This window comes from Bos indicus, chromosome 11, assembly GCF_029378745.1.
Source record: "Bos indicus isolate NIAB-ARS_2022 breed Sahiwal x Tharparkar chromosome 11, NIAB-ARS_B.indTharparkar_mat_pri_1.0, whole genome shotgun sequence".
Taxonomy (NCBI): Eukaryota; Metazoa; Chordata; class Mammalia; order Artiodactyla; family Bovidae; genus Bos; species Bos indicus.
In genome coordinates this window covers 71,870,643-71,886,504 of record NC_091770.1, presented here as the reverse complement: position 1 = coordinate 71,886,504, position 15,862 = coordinate 71,870,643, and the positions used below count along the sequence as shown (strand labels likewise).

The 15,862-nt window shown below is 40.4% G+C and overlaps 1 protein-coding gene across 5 annotated transcripts in view; it reads left to right on the top strand.

Moving 5' to 3' along the window:
* ZNF512 (zinc finger protein 512) overlaps nt 1-14,644 on the top strand; it is a 73,867-nt gene extending 59,223 nt beyond the window's left edge. For 3 of the 5 annotated variants that reach the window (XM_070798107.1, XM_019970507.2, XM_070798109.1), the window contains exons 10-14: nt 139-333; nt 5,428-5,529; nt 6,403-6,465; nt 7,952-8,050; nt 12,681-14,644. In XM_070798107.1, coding sequence (XP_070654208.1) covers nt 139-333; nt 5,428-5,529; nt 6,403-6,465; nt 7,952-8,050; nt 12,681-12,989 — 768 coding nt within the window. In that variant the 3' untranslated portion in view covers nt 12,990-14,644. The remainder of the gene's footprint in view (nt 1-138; nt 334-5,427; nt 5,530-6,402; nt 6,466-7,951; nt 8,051-12,680) is intronic. The other 2 variants (XM_070798108.1, XM_070798110.1) reach the window with 2 other exon arrangements.
* Nucleotides 14,645-15,862: the final 1,218 nt, after the last annotated feature.

Here is a 15,862-nt window from a genome sequence, read left to right as displayed (position 1 = left end):
GGAGCTTGATACTCCATGTGGTTAGCAAGCTAGTAAAGAATTATTTTGATTTTTAGGGCAGGAAGGACAGCCTTTAATCACTGGCTCTAATGGAAACCATTTCTCAGGCCTGTGTTTTACCATGTCTTATTCTTGCAGATATCCTTCTTTCCAGAGTCAGGACAGCCAGAGTGCTTGAAAGACATGAGCTTGGAGTCAAAGAGTGGAGGCCGAGTTCAAAGGCGTTCTGCCAAGATAGCTGTATACCACCTGCAGGAACTGGCCTCTGCTGAACTGGCCAAGGAATGGCCTAAAAGAAAGGTGCTTCAGGATCTGGTACCTGATGATCGGAAGGTGAGGCAGAAACTTGTATTAATTTTGAACCGTTATGTCTGATATTGTGCTTACTACGTGCAGAAAGGTAAACACATTTGAATTACGTGACAAATAGTATTTTGCTCCTTTATCCACGGAGATGGAGTACATATGATCCGGCTTCAGTGTTTGAATTCATGTAGGTCTTAGAGTGACAGTCTTTTTCAGAAGTTCTTTAAGGAGCTCTCTTAATTTGAGACTACTTCCAGGGGAACTTGAATTCCCAGATTTTTGTTTGGTCTTTGCCCAGTGTGTTTTTACTTTGTTAGTTCATATGTAGTAGTTTAATATTTAGTTTAGGTAAGAAGTCCTCTTATTTGTTTCAGTTTGTTTTTATAGCAGTAGACCTCCTCTTGCCACCTACTTTCTTTTCCCAAATAAAAGCTTATGCAAAACACCATTTTATATGCTAAAAATAGAGTTGCACTGACTGGGGGTAGTGAGCCCAAAAATGAAAGAAAAAAAATCTTAAAAGCAGCAAAGCAACAGAATATGTACAAGAGAACTCCCATAGGACTATCAGTTGACTTTTCAGCAGAAACTTTACAGGCCAGAAGCGGGTAACATAATGTATTTAAAACCATGAAAAAACCTACAACCAAGTACCCTACCCAGCAAGGCTGTCATTCAGATTTGAAGGAGAGAGAAAAGATTTTACAAGACAAGTAAAAGCTACAGGAGTTCAGCACCACTAAATCAGTTTTGTAAAAAATGTTAAAGGGACTTAAGGATATATAAAATAAAAAGATGTAGAATATGTCTAAAACATTTGATGGGGATAGAATAAAAATGCAGGGTTGTTAGAATGCCTTCAAACTCAAGGGAACAGCAAGTACGTATTTATATGTGGCTTGCTATTGGGTTTCCTCTGGCGGCTCAGATGGTAAAGAATCTGCCTGAAGTGCAGGAGACCTGGGCTTGATCCCTGGGTTGGGAATAGCCCCTGGAGAATAGAATGGCTACAACACTCCAGTATTCTTTCCTAGAGAATTCCATGAACAGAGTATCCTGGCTTGCTATAGTCCATGGGGTCCCAAGAGTCAGACACGACTGAGCAACTGACACTTTCAAGGTTGCTATATGTAAACCTCTTGATAACCACAAACCAAAAATCTGTAATAGATAAACATGAAAAAGAGAAAGGAATCCAAAACTGTCACTAAAGATAGTCATCAAATCACAAGGGAAGAGACCAAAAGAAGAAAAAGGAACAAAGAAGAATAGATAACCTGAGAACAGTTAACTAAACACAGTAAGTACATATCTGTCAATAATTACTTTAGATGTAAATGGACTAAATATTCCAATCAGAAGGCAAAGTGACTGAATGGATATGAAAATAAGATCTGTATATATGGTGTCTAAGAGAGACTCATTTCAGATCTGACTGACTGAAAGTGAGGTGATGAAAAAAGGTATTCCATGCAAATGGAAACAGAAAGTTGTTCAATACTTATATCAGACAAAATAGAACTTAAAGAGTATAGCAAGAAACAAAGTACATGACATAATGATAAAGGAATCAATCCAACAAGAAGACATAACAATTAAAAATATGTATTCGCTCAGGGTGCTCATGCTCAGTTGTGTCCGACTCTTTGCAACCCTTGGACTGTAGCCCACCATGCTCCTCTGTCCATGGGGTTTTTCAGGCAGGAATTCTAGAGTGGATTGCCATTTCCTCCTCCAGGGGATCTTCCTGACCCAGGGATTGAACCTGCGTCACCTGCATTGCAGGCAGATTCTTTATCCGCTGAGCCATTGGGGAAACCTGTTAAATACATGAAACATACAAATACTGTGAATTCTGTTGATTTTGGATGGAATATATATATTTAGTATATTAAGTCCATGTGGTATAATGTGTCATTTAAGGTGAATTTTCCTGGTTGATTTTCAGTCTGGATGATCTGTCTGTTGATGTAAATGGGGTGTTAAAATCCCATGCTGATACTGTGTTACGGTCAGTTTCTCCATTTTTGTTGTTAAATACATAAAGCAAATATTAACAACCAGTTCTGTACTCTGATTTATCAAAGGTTCTTTAGTTTACTTTCCTTACTTCACCTATTACCTCTACAGACTTGGTTCTGTCTTTCTATCTCAGAGAATCAGCTTCCTTTCAGATACTTTTGATTTTTCAAGTAGGAGGATTCTTTACTCACCAGAAATGCAACTATCTGTTACCAATGGTGAACTTTGTAAGAACTATCTCTGCAGATGTTACAACTTTTTTCTGTAAACTAGTTAACAGGACTTCTCTAGTGGTCCAGTGGTTAAAACTCTGTGCTTCCAATACAGGGGGTTTGAGTTTGATCCCTAGTTGGGAAAGTAAGATCCTGCATGACTCAAAGCATGGTCAAAAAAAAAGTCACTGGAAACTAGTTCTAGTTGTAAGAAGAGACCAACTGGTGTCAAAACATGTGAAAGAAAGTGCTGGGAATAATTCTAATTTTGTAGTATAAGGATATACTAGGTGTTCTGTTCTCTGAGTCTTCTCACATTCTTTCAGGTTGAACCTTAAGTTTTTGGTGTTAGAATTTTTTGAATATCAAAAATTAACATGATTTCAGTGAAGAAAAATGATAAATGCAGATAAGCAAAATAAAAATCACTCAAAATTCTAGCACCCAGAGAATACTGCGGTTAACATTTTGATTTCTATCTTTTGACCTATATACATATATTTCTATTCAGTTCAGTTCAGTTGCTCAGTCATGTCCGACTCTGCGACCACATGAATCACAGCACGCCAGGCCTCCCTGTCCATCACCAACTCCCGGAGTTCACCCAGACCCACGTCCATCGAGTCAGTGATGCCATCCAGCCATCTCATCCTCTGTCTCCCCTTCTCCTCCTGCCCCCAATCCCTCCCAGCATCAGAGTCTTTTCCAATGAGTCAACTCTTCGCATGAGGTGGCCAAAATACTGGAGTTTCAGCTTCAGCATCATTCCTTCCAAAGAAATCCCAGGGCTGATCTCCTTCAGAATGGACTGGTTGGATCTCCTTGCAGTCCAAGGGACTCTCAAGAGTCTTCTCCAACACCACAGTTCAAAAGCATCAATTCTTCGGTGCTCAGCTTTCTTCACAGTCCAACTCTCACATCCATACATGACCACAGGAAAAACCATAGCCTTGACTCGATGGACCTTTGTTGGCAAAGTCACGTCTGTGCTTTTGAATATGCTATCTAGGTTGGTCATAACTTTCCTTCCAAGGAGTAAGCGTCTTTTAATTTCATGGCTGCAATCACCACCTGCAGTGATTCTGGAGCCAAAAAAAATAGAGTCTGATACGGTTTCCACTGTTTCCCCATCTATTTCCCATGAAGTGATGGGACGGGACGCCATGATCTTCGTTTTCGGAATGTGGAGCTTTAAGCCAACTTTTTCACTCTCCACTTTCACGTTCATCAAGAGGGTTTTTAGTTCCTCTTCACTTTCTTTCATAAGGGTGGTGTCATCTGCATATCTGAGGTTGTTGATATTTCTCCCGGCAATCTTGATTCCAGCTTGTGTTTCTTCCAGTCCAGCGTTTCTCATGATGCACTCTGCATAGAAGTTAAATAAGCAGGGTGACAATATACAGCCTTGACGTACTCCTTTTCCTATTTGGAACCAGTCTGTTGTTCCATGTCCAGTTCTAACTGTTGCTTCCTGACCTGCATACAGGTTTCTCAAGAGGCAGGTCAGGTGGTCTGGTATTCCCATCTCTTTCAGAATTTCCCACACTTTATTGTGATCCACACAGTCAAAGGCTTTGGCATAGTCAATAAAGCAGAAATAGATGTTTTTCTGGAACTCTCTTGCTTTTTCCATGATCCAGCGGATGTTGGCAATTTGATCTCTGGTTCCTCTGCCTTTTCTAAAACCAGCTTGAACATCTGGAAGTTCACGGTTCATGTATTGCTGAAGCCTGGCCTGAAGAATTTTGAGCATTACTTTACTAGCATGTGAGATGAGTGCAGTTGTGCAGTAGTTTGAGCATTCTTTGGCATTGCCTTTCTTTGGGATTGGAATGAAAACTGACCTTTTCCAGTCCTGTGGCCACTGCTGAGTTTTCCAAATTTGCTGGCATATTGAGTGCAACACTTTCACAGCATCATCTTTCAGGATTTGAAATAGCTCAACTGGAATTCCATCACCTCCACTAGCTTTGTTCCTAGTGATGCTTTCTAAGGCCCACTTGACTTCACATTCCAGGATGTCTGGCTCTAGGTCAGTGATCACATCATTGTGATTATCTGGGTCATGAAGATCTTTTTTGTATAGTTCTTCTGTGTATTCTTGCCATCTCTTCTTAATATCTTCTACTTCTGTTAGGTCCATACCATTTCTGTCCTTTATGGAGCCCATCTTTGCATGAAATGTCCCCTTGGTGTCTCTAATTTTCTTGAAGAGATCTCTAGTCTTTCCCATTCTGTTGTTTTCCTCTATTTCTTTGCATTGATCACTGAGGAAGGCTTTCTTATCTCTCCTTGCTATTCTTTGGAACTCTGCATTCAGATGCTTGTATCTTTCCTTTTCTCCTTTGCTTTTTGCTTCTCTTCTTTTCTATTAAGTATATATATATTTCTTGAGTGTAATGTATACATATATAGAGAGAGGACATATCTGTATTGCTTTCTCTCTCTCTTGTAACAAATATTTTTACTGTGTAATGCTCTGTCACTAGCTTTTTAATTTTCAACTTTAGATGAAATGTTATATCTGAAAGTCTCCTGTCTTCTGTTAAAAGTCAAACTGTTTTAAGACAAAACAGTAGGCGATGTTTTGAAACATACATAATATGTTTCAGGAACTTAAAAGGATCTTAAGATCCTTAAGATCTTAAGTTGGATCTTAAGATCCTTCTTGATGAGCATGAGTTTGAGCAATCTCTGGGAGTTGGTGATGGACAGGGAAGCCTGGTGTGCCATGTTTTTTGTGTATGAAAATATACTTCTGAAAAAAAAAAAAATATACTTCCGTAACTCCAGAATTACATGACCTGAAGAGCTCACATAATTCTCTTACTTATGGGATATTTTGGTTGAAAGTTGTTCCTCCAATAAAATGTTTCCTGTCTTATAGTTAAAATATACTCGTCCTGGGCTACCGACCTTCAGCCAAGAAGTACTACACAAATGGAAGTCAGATATCAAGAAGTATCATCGCATTCAGTGTCCTAACCAGGTGGTTCTTTCTCTTTCATCTAGTCATTAAATGTTGATCAAATATCTGCTGTTGTTTCAGTTATTTATTCCTTTGTGACAAAGCACGTGAAAGAGTTAAAACATTGATTACTTTATTAACAGTTCTGTAAATCACCAGTTCTATCCACACTCAGAGGGCAGTTGTAGTAATACATGACATCAGCTGGAATCATTTATGGGTTGCTTTTAGCTGGAAGTTCTGAGTGTTGAATGGCTTCTAAGCAGCCACTTCACCTGGGATATTGGCTGCCCATATGGCCTCTCTATCTTGCATTGTAGTTGGGTTACCACCAGGATACATGGTGACTGAATTCTCAAGAAGAATATTCCAAGAACATAAAGGAAAAGCTCAGATGTCTTAGGCCTAGCTTCAGAATTTGTTCAGTATCATTTTCATAGCATGCTGTTTGTCAAAAGAATCACAGGACTTAACGCAGTTTCAAAGGGAGGGTTTATGACTCATTTCCTGATTGGAAAAGTGGCATAGAATTTCCCGCCATCATTAATCAACTGCAATTGTATATGCAGTGCTTTGGGGAGGAGTAGATATACGAGAGACATTTATACTAGAGAAAGTTAATTTTTGTAAAACCTGAGCATACGGTTTTTTGTGTTTCTAAGTATTGGAAAGGCACCAGAGAAGAGAATGTTTTAAGTTTTATTAAGCAGCTTGCTTATCTCTTTTTCTTTTACCTCTTGTTCTCTGGCTTGCATATGTTTCTGTGTGGTTGTGGTACAGTTTATTTGACCTCTTCCTCCCGAGGGTAGAGTGGGTTAATGTGAATGGCCAGATTGCTAAGAAAATGATGCTATTTGGTGTCATCTTCACATGCTTTCTTCTTCTCTTTTACAGGGTTGTGAGGCTGTCTACAGTAGTGTATCTGGTCTTAAAGCTCACCTGGGCTCTTGTACATTGGTTTGTAACATTCTGAACTATTTATCTGAACATGACCTCTAAAATAGTCTGACATGGAAGAGAATTCAGATTCGGTGAACAGCTAGTTATCCTATTGTCTGTTACTTCAAAGACTGGTTTACTTTTTTTGTGTGTATCCCAAAAATTCTTGGTCTGTTACTAGGTGGGATACCAGGGCATGCCAAAGATGCAGAATACCCCAAAATAGCCATAAGTCATATCAATGAAAAAATTTGGAGAAAAATACATAGTTCTCAGTGCCTATCAGGGATTTAACTTTTTCCACCTGAGCCTGTGCTACACTGGGCCTGTCCTGCTTTGCTGGGCCTTCAGCTTCCTAGAATCAACTTAACATGTGTTTATCTAGATTGGTGAAGATCTCCAGAGCCATCTGAACTATACTGTCTTTCGGGGATGGGAGATGGGATCCCTGGATGTCAGGTTCACAGCCATTCACCTCACTGAATCTTTTCCATGTTGACCCAGGGGTCCTATAGCCCACCAGCCCTGGGATTGTTGCCACTTTCCGTTCCTGATCAGCAGTATCTGCTCACACAAAATGAGCACCATGGAAACCTGAAACTTCAGGAGGGGAGAGAAGTCTTAATTCAAGGCAACAAGGGAGTGATAGGCTCCCAAACCAGACCTGTGCAGGAATGCTTAGGGATTTGTCACCTTGATCCTAGTTTGAGTCATTCAGCTAGGTCTTATGGAGGGTGCTCTTCTGATTCTGGATTCCCAAGGCATTCTGTACAGCAGTGGATTGATTCTAGTGGGAAGAATTACATGTTGGTCCCTCATTGAACTTAAGGCGTTTGATCATTTAGGGGGAGAAACCTGGAAGGAAGTGGAAGACATAGGGAAAATAGAAGAATGTGACATCTTACATAATAAAATCGGGAAACTTTAGATTGTGTTGGGGGCTTAGTGGGGCCAGTGTTTGGTATAGAATTGCATTAGAATAGATGTATTATGGCGATAATATACCCAAACAAGTTTTCCTAAATATATTGCTGTTCTTCACTTTGCTGAAGTCATATTTCCTCTTTTCATCTCTAATAGTCCCTACCCATTGCCCAGGTAGCACATGTGGCTTGTTGGAAGGGTAGTGTGAACTATCTAACGTGTAATGGTGTACTTTAACTTTTACCTAGCATGCTGTCTTCTCCGTACTTTGAGGAAGGGAGGGTCTCTGCTGGCACTAACTTGCTTATCTCCTGAATTAGCAGTTTACTTGTGCTGTAACCATTATTTGTAGGTGTGACTTAGGTTAGGCTTAAAGTGCTCGGTGGTGATTTGAGTTCAAACAATAAATTGTATTTTTTCAATATTGTAAATATATGTATGTGTATATATATGTGTGTGTATACACACACACACACACACACACACACACACACACATAGATACATACATTACTGTTTGGGATTTTCGTAAATTTGTTCCTAAATTGACCAGTCATGCTTTTTTTCTTTCTTAAAAATAGGGAACGTTTGTGGCTGGAAAATACAAGTGTCTTCTCTGTCAGAAAGAATTTGTGTCAGAGAGTGGTGTCAAGTATCACATCAACTCTGTCCACGCTGAGGTGAGGGTCCTTTTTTCCCGTAACTTCATAATCTTGTGGACCCCATGACTGTGCCACAGGGCACGTGGATTTTGTGACTCTTACTATGGGCTGGGACTGTCAGGAAAAACTAAAGGGTCCACTGGACTCATTAGAATTAAAAGACGTCCTTAAATCAGATGTAGACTAGTATTTTTCTATGAAAGCATTTGGGCTTCCTTGGTATCTCAGCTGGTAAAGAATCTGCCTGCAATGCAGGAGACCCTGGTTCGATTCATGGGTCAGGAAGATCTCCTGAATAAGGGAATGGCAACCCACTCCAGTATTTTGGGGCTTCCCTGGTGGCTCAGATAGTAAAGTATCTGCCCGCAATGTGGGAGACCTGGGTTTGATCTCTGGATTGCAAAGATCCCTTGGAGAAGGGAATGCCTACTGACTCTAGTATTCTGGAGAATTTCATGGACAGAAATTGTCCATGGCATGCTACAGTCCATGGGGTCACAAAGAGTCGGACATGACTGAGTGACTTTCACTCACTCACTCATGAAAGCATTTGAAATAACTGTGGCTATGAGCAGCCCTGATTCTTCTAATTAACTTGTGTGCACGGGCTCAGTCGTGTCTGACTCTGTTGTGAGCTCATGGAGTGAGGCCCACCAGGCTCCTCTGTCCATGGGATTTCCCAGGCAAGAATACTGGAGTGGGTTGCCATTTCCTTCTCCAGGGGATCTACCCGACACAGGGATTGAACCATGTCTCCTGTGTCTCCTGCTTTACCACTGAGCCACCTGAGAAGCCCTCTGATTACCTGAAGTCTAGTTAAACTAGGCATTTGACAACCAGGCTGCATTTACACCTTTGGAATTCTTGTTTCACAGCAATGTCTATACTCCTGTTTTCTGGTATTCCAACATCTTTGAGCAACCTGTTTTGAATATTGTTGAAATACCGCATAGAAACAATGTAAAAGATGTTATTGAGAGAACTGAGGTAATTTGAATACCAACTATACTACAAAGTGATAGTAATGAGTCATTGTTAATATTCCAGAATGTGATAACTGTATTGTAGTTATGCAGGGAATGCCCTTGTTCTTAGGCAGATACATGATGTTTTTAGGAATAAAGTATCATGTCGGTAACTAAACTGAAGATGGTTCAAAGGAAGGAAGAGAGAGTTGGAGGGAGGGAAGGAAGGGAAGAGAGATTAACATTGGTCAGTCTAGGTATTCACTGAACTATTGTAACTTTTGTGGAAAGTCTGTAAATTTTCAAAATTAAAAAGTTAAAAGTTGAAAATGCTTTAAGTTCAGAATGTCAAGAGTTTTCTCTTGGGGAAAGTCTTTAGGAGTTCAGATGAACAGAGAATTTGTTTACTATAGAATAAACCCCTTATTGCAAAAGCTCAAGGAGTAGTGTGTGCATTCTCTTGGCATATTTTACTGAAGAAACTATTGTTGCTTGCTGGGGAAAAATAGCAAGCCCCTGCAACAGTTCTCTGCCCTCAGATGTAATAGTTCTTAGCCATGTGGGCTTCAGTTCAGTTCAGTTGCTCAGTCGTGTCTGACTCTTTGCGACCCGATGGACCGCAGCACTCGAGGCCTCCCTGTCCATCACCAACTCCCAGAGTTTACCAAACCCATGTCCATTGAGTCGGTGATGCCATCCAAGCATCTTATCCTCTTGTCGTTCCCTTCTCCTCCTGCCCTCAATCTTTCCCAGCATCAGGGTCTTTTCCAATGAGTCAGCTCTTCGCATCAGGTGGCCAAAGTATTGGAGTTTCAGCTTCAACATCAGTCCTTCCAATGAACACCCAGGATTGGTATCCTTTAGGATGGACTGGTTGGATCTCCTCACAGTCCAAGGGACTCTCAAGAGTCTTCTCCAACACCACAGTTCAAAAGCATCAATTCTTCTGCCCTCAGCTTTCTTTATAGTCCAACTTTCACATCCATATATGACCACTGGAAAAACCATAGCCTTGACTAGACGGACATTTGTTGGCAAAGTAATGTCTCTGCTTTTCAATATGCTGTCTAGGTTGGTCATAACTTTCCTTCCAAGGAGTAAGTGTCTTTTAATTTCATGGCTGCAATCACGATCTGCGGTGATTTTGGAGCCCCAAAAAATAAAGTCTGACACTGTTTCCCCATCTATTTGCCATGAAGTGATGGGACTGGATGACATGATCTTAGTTTTCTGAATATTGGAAGCCAACTTTTTCACTCTCTTCTTTCACTTTCATCAAGAGGCTCTTGAGTTGTTCTTCCCTTTCTGCCATAAGAGTATTGTCATCTGCATATCTGAGGTTATTGATATTTCTCCCAGCAATCTTGATTCCAGCTTGTGCTTCCTCCAGCCCCGCGTTTCTCATGATGTGCTCTGCATATAAGTTAAATAAGCAGGGTGACAATATACAGCCTTGATGTACTCCTTTTCCTATTTGGAACCAGTCTATTATTCCATGTCCAGTTCTAACTGTTGCTTCCTGACCTGCATACAGGTTTCTCAAGAGGCAGGTCATGTGGTCTGGTATTCCCATCTCTTTCAGAATTTTCCACAGTTAGTTGTGATCCACACAGTCAAAGGCTTTGGCATAGTCAGTAAAGCAGAAATAGATGTTTTTCTGGACTTTCAGTTCGTTTTTCTGGGCTTCAGGTAGTGTCATCTATTGTGGTTCCTGTTGCTTTACCAGTTGAAGCTTTGGGAATCCCTTTCCACATCTGAGATTTCTTCAAGAAGGCCAGTCCTTATTTTCTTTTTTAATAATACTGTAACTTTTTATGCTGCAGAAAGTGTTTGAGAGATAATTATCTCCTAACAAAATATGGTTTTGTGTAGTTCACTTGTTTCTCCAGTTTCTTCCTCAAAAGTTGGAACCAGCGAATTTCACTTAGTCTGGGACTTGCTCCCAAGCATTTGTTCAATGATTTATGATGGTATTTATGAACTCTGTACTGTGGTAAACATGTTCACCTTGTTCATACCGTTTTGCCTCACTTTCTTAGGCTACATTTTTTTAAACAGACATTCAGAAACATGTAAGTGCACAGAGTAGTGTAATGAACAGCTTTCACAGTCCTCTGTGTGGCCCATCTTGTGTCATTGGTAATTGCATCCACTTTTCTTGTCCTTTTATGCTTATTTTAAAGCAAATTCCACATCACATGTTAGCTGTCAATACTTCTTTCAACCTGTGTCTAGAAATATGAGGACTTTTAAAAATACATAACTGCAACCATCATCACACGTTAAAACTTAACAAAATTTCCTTATATCATCATATATGTACTCATTATTTATACTTCCCTAACTGTCTCATCATTTTATTTCAGATTTGATTTATTCCAATCAAGATCTAAAACTGGACTTCCCTGGTGGTCCAGTGGTTAAGACTCTGTGCTTCCACTGCAGGAGGAAAAAAAAGGAAGTAAATGAATGAATGAATTAAAATAAAATAGACAAATGCCGTATATGGACCTTTGTTTTAGATTTTTTTTTTTTTTGGCCTCATCACATGGCATGGCGAATCTTAGTTCTCCGAACAGGGAACCAGTGCCCCTTGCATTGTGAGTGCCGAGTCTTAACCACTGTACTGCTAGGGAAGTCCTTGTGTTTGTCTGTCTTAATCTAGAGTAGTGCTATCTAATAGAAATATAATGTGAGCCACATGTGTAATCCAGATTTTTCTACTAACTGCATTTTTAAAAAGTATAAAGATAACTGGTGAAATTGACTTTAATACTGTATTTTATTTAAACACAATATATCTAAAATACTATCTTTTTAACATGGTAGTCAATACAGAATTATTAATGAGCTACTTTACATTTTTTTTCACAGAAAGTCTTTGAAATTTACTGTGTGTTTTACATAGCATATCTTGATTTGGATTCAGCATGTTTCAAGAGCTTACTAATGACACATGGCTAGTGACAATCTCATCAGGCAACGTAGGTGTTTCTTTTCCCCTATTATTGAAGAAACCAGGCCCTTGGTCACCTATGTTTACTCACCTTCTGGACTTGGCTGTTTGCGTTCCTATAGCAGTGATTCTCTATTCTGTTATTTCCTATGAATTGGTAGTTAGAGCTAGAAGACTAAGCAGATTTCTTGATTTACGTTGACATTTTGTTGATTTTATTTCTGTGTTTTGTTTTGGATTTTTTCTTTTGCAGGAATACTTCTTCATTGGGTTCCAGTTCTCCAGCCCTTAATTTTTTAAACTGAGACTCAGAGAGGTTAAGTAGTTTTCTGATGGTCACATGGTTAGAAACAGAGCTGAGATTTATACTTAGGTGGTCTGGCTGCAAAATTAAAAATTGAAATAAAGATCTCCTATGGCCAAATGTTTTATGTTTCATGAGGAGATCTTCAAAAGGAGAGGAATGGGTGGGATGATGCTAAGTAATCAGGCTTTGTAGATCCCTTACAGTAGTACCTGAAGTCATGTCTTAAACAAGAAATGCTTGTAATGACTGCTTTGTACTGAATTTCTCCAGTTTATAAGACACAGTTCTAAGCTCTAGTTTCATATCTGTTTCCTCCTTATTGTGTTCTTCCCTAATCCTACCTTAAAAAAAAAAGTCTTCCATACCGCTTCCTCAGGCACTGTATTTTGACTGGATGGTGTTTCTGTTTTGCCTTTGTAGGATTGGTTTGTTGTCAATCCGACAACAACCAAGAGCTTTGAGAAGCTGATGAAGATAAAACAGCGACAGCAAGAAGAAGAGAAGCGGAGGCAGCAGCACAGGAGCCGACGGTCTCTAAGGCGGCGGCAGCAGCCTGGCATTGAGCTTCCTGAGACAGAGCCAAGTCTTAGAGTAGGGAAGGATCAGAGGAGGAATCATGAGGAACTGCTAGTGGCGACATCCCGTAAAGAACCAGAGCAGGAGCCAGTGCCAACACAGTTTCAGAAAGTCAGGTCCCCAAAGACGAATCATAAACGAGGAAAGAAATAGGCAGTCAGTGTGAAAGCACTCCTGGGAGAGTGGATGGGAGGCTGTGGTTACAGGGACCTGTGTGGAGAGGCCTGAGTCACGGGGGCTGAGTGAAGAGAAATTTACTCTTTCAGCTGTTTGTGTAACGCTGTGACACACTCAGCTCCTTCCTCCTGTGTAAATTTCACTGTTTTCCCTACTGATTCTTGTGAACCCTCCACCACCCCCACCCCCATCCCCTTTTTGGTAGATTTTCCTGCTATTCTCATTGGAGTCCCCCTGTTTTTCTCTCATCTTGCCCAAAGAGCTCCCCCTTAAGGTCCACTGTAGGCCCTCTTGCCCTGTACAAGACTAAGAAACCTGTTTGATTATCCTTCCCATACTGGGGTATAGAATGTTCTTGGAAACGCCATTGATTTCGTAGTTACTCCATCATCTATCTTATAAAATGATTCCAAACTAACTTTTTAAAACCATATGATTGATGATTTTGTATTTGTGATATAACAAGCCTAGAACCTAGAACTGTTGTCACTCCTTTAATAAGGGTCCCCTGTCTGCTTGGGTGACAGAATTTCTGGAGGCTGTTTGTTGTCTCATTATGGTTTTAGGATTGAAAGTGAGAAGATACTTAGAATAATAAAGCTAGACCCTCTGGACGCAGGTTTTCCTGGGAAATACTTCATCCCAGGTGGCAGTAAGTAACTAGATGCACAGGTATGATACGCAGCCTTAGGAGGAATATGTCTCACATAAAATGACTGGAAAGAAGAAGGCAGCAGAAATAAATACCACCTCAAATGAACTTCCCTGCAGTTTATTTTGTTCCTGCAGTTTTGAGGATTGAGAAGTAATACCCTTTTACCTCTGATATTTGAAACAGAACCCTAATATTGCTGGTACTGCCATGAAGATTGGTAGCCAGGGTGCACATTCCTTCTTCCCTGGACTTGACCTGATGGTTAGTCTGCACTCTGTTAAGTCCTTGTATCTCCCATTTAGCCAAAGTCTGTCTCTGAATTTTCTGAGAATGTTGTTCTCTACCCTTTTTTAGATCTTGTGTTCTGCCCTCTTTATAACCTGAGACTTTGACACCAGGTGTAGATACTTATCTGGAGTTGGAAAGAAAAGTTCTTTTTCTGATACTCATGCCTAGCTGATAGTATCTGTTAGGCTGTTCTCCTTGAGGCTGGCTTTCCCTGGAGCATTAATTAGAGCAGCTCTGTTATTGTATTTCTGAATTCTCTTCCCCCTTTCCATAAATATTGGTCTTCTGTATTCTTGCCAGTTTTTGTGGCTTATGCCGCATAAAAAGCCAGAGACCCTTAACCCTGATGTGGACCAGTACTGCCTTTTCAAAATCTAAAAGGCTGTTACCACTATTAACTGTTCTCTGTGCTCCTCCATATAGCCTTAAAATGTGGGCTTTTGTGAAGACCACTTTGAAACATAGGAGCATTGAAACTTGGTTGGGATACTACCAGAACAGGTAGTTTTGAAACGAAGGACATGGTCTGTCCACTCGACATTGTCATTGGCAGTTGCTCTCTTAAAGCCCTTTCCGTTCATGAGGATTGTCAGGGAGGAAAATGGAGAAGCTCTTGTTAATTTCTGGTGAGTAAGATTTGGGGAATGTTTGGCAATGGCAAGAAAAATAAATGACTGTGTTAGAATGATGTTTTCCATTGTTCATTGACTCCAATGTGCTACCTGTCTCCTTGCTGACACTGTGTGTGAAGGGAGGGAAAGGATGACTAGAGATGGGAATGAGTTTTGAAGAAGTAACATACAGTTTCTCAGTTGCTTAGGTCCAAAATTATGCTGGTTCAAATGAATCTACTCATACCTTGCTTTATTGCTCTTCCCTTTACAGATACTGATTTTGATTGAAGTATGTACAGTTGTTGCTTTAGACATAATGGCATTGCACACTATAAAGCAACTACAATGTAGTGTAGTCTACATTGCATACCTTTTATATGCACTGTTCAGTTCAGTTCAGTTGCTCAGTTGTCTCCGACTCTTTGTGACCCTATGAACCACAACATGGCAGGCCTCCCTGTCCATCACCAACTGCTGGAGTCCATCTAAACCCATGTCCGTTGAGTTGGTGATGCCATCCAACCATCTCATCCTCTGTCGTCCCCTTCTCCTCCTGCCCTCAATCTTTTCCAGCATCAGGGTCTTTTCCAGTGAGTCAGCTCTTCGCATCAGGTGGCCAAAGTATTGGAATTTCAGCTTCAACATCAATGAACCAGTCCTTCAATGAACACCCAGGACTGGTCTCCTTTAGAATGGACTGGTCGGATCTCCTCACAGTCCAAGGAACTCTCAAGAGTCTTCTCCAACACCACAGTTCAAAAGCATCAATTCCTCTGTGCTCAGGTTTCTTTATAGTCCAACTCTCACATCCATATATGACTACTGGAAAAACCATAGCCTTGACTAGACAGCCCTTTGTTGGCAAAGTAATGTCTCTGCTTTTTAATATGCTGTCTAGGTTGGTCATAACTTTCCTTCCAAGGAATAAGTGTCTTTTAATTTCATGGCTGCAGTCACCATCTGCAGTGATTTTGGAGCCCAGAAAAATAAACTCAGCCACTGTTTTCCCATCTATTTGCCATGAAGTGATGGGACCAGATGACATGATCTTCGTTTTCTGAATGTTGAGCTTTAGGCCAACTTTTTCATTCTCCCCTTTCACTTTCATCAAGAAGCTCTTGAGTTCTTCTTCACTTACTGCCATAAGGGTGGTGTCATCTGCATATCTGAGGTTATTGATATTTCTCCCCGCAATCTTGATTCCAGCTTGTGCTTCCTCCAGCCCAGCGTTTCTCATGATGTGCTCTGCATATAAGTTAAATAAGCAGGGTGACAATATACAGCCTTGACGT